This window comes from Chaetodon trifascialis, chromosome 21 (assembly GCF_039877785.1).
Source record: "Chaetodon trifascialis isolate fChaTrf1 chromosome 21, fChaTrf1.hap1, whole genome shotgun sequence".
NCBI lineage: Eukaryota > Metazoa > Chordata > Actinopteri > Chaetodontiformes > Chaetodontidae > Chaetodon > Chaetodon trifascialis.
In genome coordinates, this window is record NC_092076.1 from 5,565,278 (window position 1) to 5,573,892 (window position 8,615).

Here is an 8,615-nt window from a genome sequence, read left to right on the forward strand (position 1 = left end):
CAGCATGACATGGTGGGAATCAGCCAGCTGTGTCGTCCTCTCTCTGCTCTCCAGGGTCGTTTACAGTAAAACACTTCACACAGCGCTGAACAGGTCACAGCAACAGCCGGTCAGTCTGCGCGAGCGCTGATAAGAAGAAAGCTGGTGCTAACGGAAGAATGGAAGGTAAGCCGTAAACGCCACCAGACTCAGCGCCTGACGTGTGCTTTCCTTGTTGATGTGTTTGTTTGTTCAGACCAGGTTTTACCGCTGGCTGTCGGTCTCTCTGTGGGTCTCCTGCTGCTGCTGCTCGGTCTGGTGGTGTACTATCTGTGGAGGAGGAGGATGAGGAGGAAGAGTCAGAGTCAATATGAGGAGCTGCTCACCACAGTCCCTTCAGTACCAGCATGCTCTGCGCCGGTGATCCTGGTGTCTCAGGGCTCCTGGGCCACGTTAGTACCATGAAAAACTTTGATTCACAAACAATTTAAAAATCTGTTTGAAGAATCAGGATTTTGACGTTTTCAATATAAGTTGATATCTAAAATGCTGCAGAGGGCACAGTTAATAACATTTGTCCTCTCTGTGAAGACCCAGAGAAATCCCTTTCACTTTGCCTCCTCGCTTCATGACGCAAAACCAATGTGACCCGAGAAATGAGGAGGACAAGGAAGCGGAGGAGATAAAGATGGAAGCCCGGAGGGATATACTAGCTCATCGTGGGTCACTCTCAGTAAGCAGTAGGTCATTACTGCCTGTATTTGACATATGTTAAAAAGTTAAGGTGAAATTTAATCATCTGAGAACTAAATTCAAGGATGACAGTGGTGCAAACTAATGTCACAAAGTAGCAATACTGCAATTAATATTGTTATTGTTCATCACTTTAATGTTACCGCTGGTATATTTTTTACTTTATGTATTACTTTTTGAGTAACTTAACCTACTATAATACATCATAATGTATTAGTTTATTTATGTTTTGTATTTGTATTCTGCAAAGTATTCATGAACCATGTACCATGAAGGTTTTTACAAACATTCACAGCGAAATGTTTAGTATTTGTTATCCATCTGGACCGACGTAGTGGACAAAAAATCTTACAAATCACCAGACTGTCACCTAGAAACCACAAAGGTAAATTAGGACCTAGAATTAAAGACGTATTCTAACATACAGTACAATACATGTCCCCCTCAGGATGGTACCCGGTGGGGACAGTGCTGGCTGGTCTCTACTCTGTTCCTCCTCTGAACGAGGTGGTGGCCCCTCCACCCGGCATGGCCACCCGCCTCTGCTTCTCTGTGGAGTATCGACACAGCAGGGAGCAGCTCATGGTCTCCTTGCTCCGCCTCGGCAACCTCCCTCCACGTTTTCACGGCAACGTCACCCTGGTGGAGCTCCGGCTTCTCCCCGACGACCGGCGGCCCCGCCAGGCCAAGGCCCGGGGCACGGGGCCCGACCCCGAGTTCAATGACTGCTTCGTTTTCCAGGTGAGGACACGAACATTTACAGAAGTTTTAAAGCTGAAAAATGATGCAGCCTTAACAGATGATGCGTGGATGCTTCTTTGATTTGGAGGAAGTATTCATGTTCTTTATTTAAGAGTATTTATTCTAAACTGTAAACAGGAAAATGTACTTAACATAAAAGTACTCAGTGCAGAAAATTGTCCCCTGTGACTCGTATACTGATATACTATGACATTATTATTACTCATGCATTAATATAAGAGCAGGATTTAACTGTTGTGATTGGTTGAGGTGGACTGTTTGTTTCAGCTGTACAATCAGACTGTTTAGAAGCTCTTCATGTGTTTTATATGTAAAATCTTTCCTCTGCAGGTGTCTGGAGTGTGTGTGTCTCAGAGCACCCTGAGCGTGTGTGTGCTGAGTGTGGAGCAGGACGGCAAACGCCACGCGGTGGGCAGGGTGCTGTTTCCTCTGGAGGGGGAGCTCGGTCAGGCCGGCAGGGTGCTCTGGAGGGACCTGGAGACGGAGGACGACACACAGGTACGCACAGAAACACACGGGGCGTTAGCATGCGGTCATAAAAGCTCATGATCACTCATGACCTCTGACCTCTCTCAGTGCTCAGAGCTGGGTGACCTGCAGGTTTCTCTCAGCTACAGTCCAACTCTGCAGCGCCTCTCTGTGGTGGTTCTGAGGGCTCGAGGCCTGCAGCTGCTCAATGACGCAGGTATGCAAGCCACAACACCAGTGGAGGCACCTTTCAGGCACTGGTAATACAGCATCTGTGTGTTTCCCAGGTGTGTGCGTCCAGGTGAGCTTACAGATACACACTCAGGTGGTGAAGATCAAGCGAAGCTGTGTGGCGAAAGGCGAAAGCAACCCTTATTTCAGCCACAGGATGACCTTCAAACTCCGCTCGCAGCACCTAGACGAGGCGTGTCTGAGATTTGAGCTGCAGCAGCCAAGCGACTTCCGCTCAGGTGAAAGAGTCGCCTGAACGTGCTTCGTATCGCATTTCAGTTTTAATTCTAATATCATTTTTTTAATTAATTAATTCTGGTTTGACTTCTAGCATATTCACAAGCAAAATCAACAAAAAAGAGTGTCATGGAGCTCCTTCAAAGACCTAAACCTTTATTTAATTTAAGAACATATTAGATCAGATACTCGTAAAAAATGCACTGAAAAGGTCAAACACTTAATCCCACAGGCACTGCGAGCATTATTTCTCTTGTAAATTATACAAATTCTTCATTCGCACAAGATTAAAATGGAGATTACCACAGCTGCTAAAGGGAAAGATGAGATATGCTCTTTCTTATTTTTCTCCCAGAGCCTCCGGCCCTACTGGGAGTGCTGGTGTTGGGTCCCTTCATGTACGCCAGGGGCCCGCAGCTGCAGCACTGGATGGACATGGTCAACATGCCGCAGGAGCCGGTCAATCTGTGGCACGGACTGGGCCGAGCCACTTAACACCCAAATCACACACACAGGATGTATTTATACACAAAGTTTGATATAACAACAGTTACAGTCACTTGCATTATTGTGTTATGCCTCAGAAACGTCAGATGCACAGGTACAAACGACAGTCCTCAACTTTTCACCATGTGTTAAAAAATACAACGATTTAAAAAAAATACAATACATTTTTATTTGTTGTGTGTACGTGTATTTATCTTCATCTTTATCAGAATTTTAATAAAGATTTTTTGAAGAATTCGGAAGAAATTCAGCTTCACCAGCTCTTCAGTACTTCCCAATGCTGTCCAGCAGGGGGCGACTTGCGCCTCCCCGTCGGCGCGTGCAGCTGCAGTTTGAACCAGGAGAATAAGCGAGGAAGAGAGTGAGCAGTAGCTGGCAAGATGGGGGAGAACGTGTACCAGACGTGAAGTCCTCTTCAGTTATTTTGGCGTTTTTAATCTAATTTGTCGTCATGAAGATAAACGAGAACACCTTACTTGAAGGTCACAAAGTCGTGCTGGTCCCGTACAATGTAGAGCACGTGTCCAGGTAATATCGACACCTGATAGCTTGTCCTGTGCTAACAGCTGCTGTATGCTAGCTTACTTCTTTCTTTTGTTATCGAAGTGTATTTGGTTTAACATGAAACACCTTCTAAATATGAGTAAAAGCTATTTAAAAGACAAAAATGTAAAAATATAATTTGAAGTCAGAGTTGTTTGTTCACATGGCCACGTCGGCATGAAGCAATTGAAAAAACACACGTGTATTGCGTCATTTGAATCGTTCTTGAGGATCCCGAAGTCGACCCCCAATGGTTAAGCGTGAGGGTACAGGTGAGCAGCCCTACTGCTGCCAGTACCGGGTCAAACAGATTGAGGAGGCGCTAGTTATTGAATACATGTAGTGGAGTAAAAAGTGTAGTCCTTTTATCCACCTGTTTCAGGTACCATGAGTGGATGAAGTCTCCTGAGTTGCAGCAGCTGACTGCTTCAGAGCCACTGACCCTGGAAGAGGAGTACGACATGCAGAGGAGCTGGAGGGAAGATGATGACAGTAAGGAGTCATCTGCCTGCAATGTGCACACAAAAATCTGTTTTTATTGCCGCAAATCAGCCAGAAATTCTGCACATGAATTCCTCACCAGCATTCAGGTTTAAAGTCAAAGTTCATCTTCAGCTGCTATTTTGTTCACTCGGATATTCAGACCATCACCAGATGTGTTTTCTCATAGCTTTTGTAAGTAACTGGTAATAATTTGATATGAAAATAAGAAGTTGTACCACCCTGTGGTCATACACATGGAAGATATTTCAGTCTTTACTTACAGAAAAGCTGTTGTATGATTATTTATTTTTTCATTTTATCTTTCCAGAGTGCACGTTCATCATCTTGGACAAGCAGCGGTGGGCAGGCACCAGTGTAGAAGAGGAGCAGTGCATGGTGGGAGATGTCAACATCTTTCTTACTGACCCCACAGACCCCACCCTGGCTGAGCTGGAGATCATGATAGCAGGTGGCTCTTTATTTAACATCTGCAGTCAACCTGTACTTTACAGATTAACCGCTTCCAACATTAATCTCTGTTTTAACACCACTTTCTCTGCAGTTGTTGTATTTTTCGTTGCCTGATACTTACTCTTATTTTTAACAGAGCCCGGTTACAGAGGCAAGGGCATCGGGAAAGAAGTGACACGCATGATGATGTACTACGGTGAGCATCTCACACAATCTGTCAGACTTCCGGAAAACCAGATGAAAGATGACAAGTTTTGAGGTGGCAAAGACCAGACAAGTACCATGCTGTTGCTAGCTCACAATCTCATGAATGTTAGCTCTGTGCAGCGAAAAGTTGAAGACTGATTGATGGGTGGAGGTCATGATATTGTTGGTTGAATCTTATTGGCTCAAGTTTAAGGAAACATGTTCATATTTTGTTTTATAGGAAAAAAACATGATTGCAGTTTGACGTTTTACATTCGACTTCAAGGCTTGTTAAGGCAACGGGCAAATTGACCAGTGTTGTGTTATTTAGAGCAGCGAGACAGAAGATTAAAGTCACCGTCGATGCCCAGTGTCCTATTTTTCAGCAGTTCAAGCAGGTTGTGTCGTCATCATCGTCAACTGTTTTCCTGATTGGAAAAAGAACGAGAGTCACGAAAATGACAACAACAGTAGACGGTAGATTGACGCAGCTGTCCAGATTGTTGTGTTGACCTACAGACATAACAACTCTTAAATTGTCATATTTCTTTTCTTGTCAGGAACAGTTACCTGCTCACAATGACCACTAACTCGCTAAAAATAACATCAATGGGACAAAAACATCACTTGCAATTTAATGCTGAATCACGTATGGGGAGAGCTGCTGTTGCAGCGCCCTTTGATTGATTCAGACCAAATGGTGGTCATCAGCGTGTTTTCTTCCACAGGACTCACTAAACTTGGGATCAGAAAATTTGAGGTGAAAATCGGGCTGGACAACGAGGCCAGCATCGCCATGTTCAAGAAACTCGGCTTCCAGGAGGTAAACAGATCACAGAATGTCGCTACGTGAGACGCTCGTTTGGCCCCAAAACATGAATGTTTTGCTAGTCAGTCTAACAGCCATCCCCGTGTGTGCTGCAGGTGATGGTGTGTAAGGTGTTCCAAGAGGTGACCCTCGAGATGACGGTGGACCAGGCCCTTTGGACAAGGCTGCTGCAGGACATGGCTGACGTGACGGAGAGGGACTACAGTCGGACCTGCAGCAACAGACGGGCGCTGGTTTCATGACGTGCTGAGCTGCACTCACACTGAATTAGGTCAAAGCTGAAAACTGGTGTGTGCTATCTTCTTTATTTTCCTCGCTTTGTCCCCCTTTCTCTGCTTTAGTCTTTCATTATGCTCTGTCTTTGAAAATCTACTAGGGAAAAAAAAAGCCTGACTTTGTTTTTCAGTTTCAGTATTGTAACCTTTTCTTAAGTATCTGAATTTGTCTTCCACTACTGTTTCCCCGATGATCACACAATCCACACAAAACACAGGCAGATTTAAAGGAATAGTTTGACATTTTGGGAAACGCAGGAAAAGCTCATTAAGGATGGGTTGAGTCGCCCTCAGTGCTGATTGCTTTGAGGGTGACGTAGATGTCCAGGAGGGAGGCGAACGAGGCACCAGTGATCTTTCCAGCGGTGTTCACTATGTGCTGATGAGTCCTGCAGTTGGAGGCAGTGCAGCTAGCGTACCACACAGTGATGCATCTGGTCAGGAAACCTTCAATGGTGCCTCGGTAGAAAGAGCTCATAATTGGCGCTCTCTTTAATTTGCAGAGGAAGTAGAGGCGCTGCTGGGCTGTGTTGGCCGCTGATGCAGTGTTGTTGGTCCAGGAGAGGTCCTCAGTGATTTGCACAGCCAGCTGATGGTCAGTGGGTGGTGTCGGTTGTGGAAGTCAATATGTGATGGTGCTCGATGTGTTGCTGCTGACCCCTGCTTGTGATCTCTCGGTGAGAAAGTCCAGTGCAGAGAGAGGTGCTCAGGCCCAGCCGGTCCAGTTTCCACATTAGCTGCTGAGGGATGATGGCGTAGAATACTGAGCTGAAGTCAGTGAACCACGTAAGAGCCTGTTGTGTCCAGGTGGGTGAGGGCTGAGTGCAGAGCAGAGGAGGCTGCGTCCTCCGTGGACCAGTTGGGCCAATATGCAAACTGAAATGGGTCCAGGGAGGGAGGGAGGGAGGGAGGATGAATGGTACTAGTCTTTCAAAGCACTTCAGGATGGCGGTAGACATTGAAGCAGAGCACATCGATAACACTCTCATGTCTGTCCATTAAAAATGAAGCTGCAACCAGCAGGAAATCCGCTTAGCACAAAGACTGGAAGAGGTGAAACGAGGTCATAACATAAAGTATCAAACGTCACCCACCGGCATCAGTGAAGCGCTTTAACTGTTTGCATCTTGTTTGTTTAATCTTAGTACGAAAACCAGACCGTGAAAGTGATAAGCTGTAGTTTCATGAGGGGTTGTGTTTCGGGCTACTTCTTGGCTGGGAGCAGTGACTTCCTGTCTTCTCACCTGACTCAGCAAGAAGGTAAATAGCTGTAAATGTCAAACTATCTCTTTAAATTTGAAAAGCACGCACACTGGCACACTATCAAACTAAAGTCCATAAGATCCCATTAAATAGTTCTTTTTAATGTCCAGCCTTTGTAGCGGTCTCCATTGCTGAGAGTGCGAAATGAAAGATGGTGGATGGAAACGCCCGGTGGTTTTTGATTTCTGGTGGAAGTGGTTCATCCAGTTTGGTTTGGTGACCAGCTGAAACCTCATACTGGCTTTTATTTTGTAGAAGTAACACATAAAGCATAAAACAGATCTACAAAATTCAAAATCACTCAAGTTTACGCCTCTTTACATTTGGCTCCATTTCACCAAGACTAATTCAGACTTTTTGGTAGTAAATTGAATGTAAGAGAAAAGCGTTTCCACTTTCCGGTGCAGAGCCGAGAAAGACTGAGGCCTCATCGCAGTGAAACGCATCTCTTGCATTACAGCAAACATATTTGTCTCATGTTCCCTCTAATTGCCACATTAGTCTGCTGCATTTCTCATAATTTTCTCGTTCAGGCCCAGAAGGCTGGTGGTTAGGTTGGAGAGCCAGCTGCAGGAGCTTTATTGGACGCCTTTCATATTGCACCACGTGACCCAAACGTGAAATAGAAGAGTACAGTTCTACCACTATTTTTTTTATTTCCACTTTACACCAATCAGATGAGGCAGTAAAGGATGGTGCTCTGTGTAAAGATGAAATACCTTATTTATTCTAAAACTTCAGGTCAAGAGGAAACTAAATGTGATTTTAAGTCGTAGCGTGTTAACAATGCAGTATCTTTAGCGATGCTGACTGCTGGATGGATTGAAATTTACTTCACGGTGCTCAGATGATGAATCATTCAATCAAATCGTCATTTTGGAGGAAGGTTTCATCAGGCTAATGGTGACTGTGGTCCCTGGATTTCACAGACTGTCAAATGTATCATCAGGAAATGGTCATGGTCATCTGTGTTTGTGCTGAGTTTAGCTTCAGCTGATTATTTAAATGAATTGTGTATCCTGTCACTTCATCTCTGAGCTGTGTCATCAAACTGTGAGTTACTACTGAGCATCAAAGTTCATTCTTCACCTTGAAAACAGCACTCTCATGTCTGTATGTAATATGCAGCTCTGCCCAGCAGCCAGCTAAGTTAGCTTAGCATAAAAGCTGTAGGCAGGGGGAAACAGCTAGCATGGCTCTGTCCAAATGCAAAAAAAAAAAAAAAGCACCTCTAAAGCTCACAGAGGAATAAGTCACATCTTGTTTGTTGAATCCAAACAAAAAACAAAGTGTAAAAACAGCCTTTAGCGAGCTAGGCTAGCTGTTTCCAGACTTTATGCTAAGCTAACCAGCTGCTGGCGGTAGCTTCACATTTAAAGGGCAGATATGAGAGTGGTGTCCATCATTTCAGTACAACTATTCTACTTCATAGTGCTGCTTGTTGAACCTCAGTATTTTTTTTCCTCAAACATCGGACAGTTTACAGTGGATGCCTGGTTAGATATTTTGTTGTTTTCTTATTGTTTTATCATTTAATTTTCCTTGGTTTGAATAATATTTTTCCCACTTTTAAGCTGTAACTCTTTTTTCTGTGTTAAGACAAAATTAAAGCTGTAGTACTGAAAAAG

General features: G+C 44.5%; 2 protein-coding genes and 1 long non-coding RNA gene across 3 annotated transcripts in view; all 3 read left to right on the plus strand.

The window, feature by feature from the left end:
* The window catches only part of LOC139349298 (uncharacterized), an 88,994-nt gene extending 80,380 nt beyond the window's left edge, over positions 1-8,614 (plus strand). Inside the window, exon 2 of the long non-coding RNA XR_011603453.1 lies at positions 8,225-8,614. This is a non-coding gene — a long non-coding RNA (uncharacterized lncRNA). The remainder of the gene's footprint in view (positions 1-8,224) is intronic.
* Positions 159-2,925, plus strand: syt15 (synaptotagmin XV). Its single transcript, XM_070991079.1, has 8 exons — positions 159-165; positions 236-431; positions 571-719; positions 1,181-1,473; positions 1,825-1,992; positions 2,071-2,179; positions 2,250-2,432; positions 2,786-2,925. The coding sequence occupies exons 1-8, from the start codon at positions 159-161 to the stop codon at positions 2,923-2,925; spliced, it is 1,245 nt and encodes a 414-aa protein (XP_070847180.1).
* Positions 3,277-8,191, plus strand: nat9 (N-acetyltransferase 9). The gene is made up of 7 exons (XM_070989931.1): positions 3,277-3,465; positions 3,863-3,972; positions 4,292-4,432; positions 4,571-4,630; positions 5,349-5,443; positions 5,545-6,582; positions 6,628-8,191. The coding sequence occupies exons 1-6, from the start codon at positions 3,389-3,391 to the stop codon at positions 5,689-5,691; spliced, it is 630 nt and encodes a 209-aa protein (XP_070846032.1). The 5' UTR covers positions 3,277-3,388; the 3' UTR covers positions 5,692-6,582; positions 6,628-8,191.
* Position 8,615: the final 1 nt, after the last annotated feature.

What these genes read in the sequence shown, in the direction of transcription:
- syt15 (XM_070991079.1), top strand. An exon ending in TGGGTCACTCTCAGTAAGCA is followed by an intron (nt 720 to 1,180) that starts GTAGGTCATTAC and finishes TGTCCCCCTCAG; the next exon opens with GATGGTACCCGGTGGGGACA. An exon ending in ATGACTGCTTCGTTTTCCAG is followed by an intron (nt 1,474 to 1,824) that starts GTGAGGACACGA and finishes TTTCCTCTGCAG; the next exon opens with GTGTCTGGAGTGTGTGTGTC.
- nat9 (XM_070989931.1), top strand. Translation starts at nt 3,389, where the DNA reads ATGAAGATAAACGAGAACACCTTACTTGAAGGTCACAAAGTCGTGCTG. An exon ending in GCTGGAGATCATGATAGCAG is followed by an intron (nt 4,433 to 4,570) that starts GTGGCTCTTTAT and finishes TATTTTTAACAG; the next exon opens with AGCCCGGTTACAGAGGCAAG. An exon ending in ACGCATGATGATGTACTACG is followed by an intron (nt 4,631 to 5,348) that starts GTGAGCATCTCA and finishes TTTCTTCCACAG; the next exon opens with GACTCACTAAACTTGGGATC.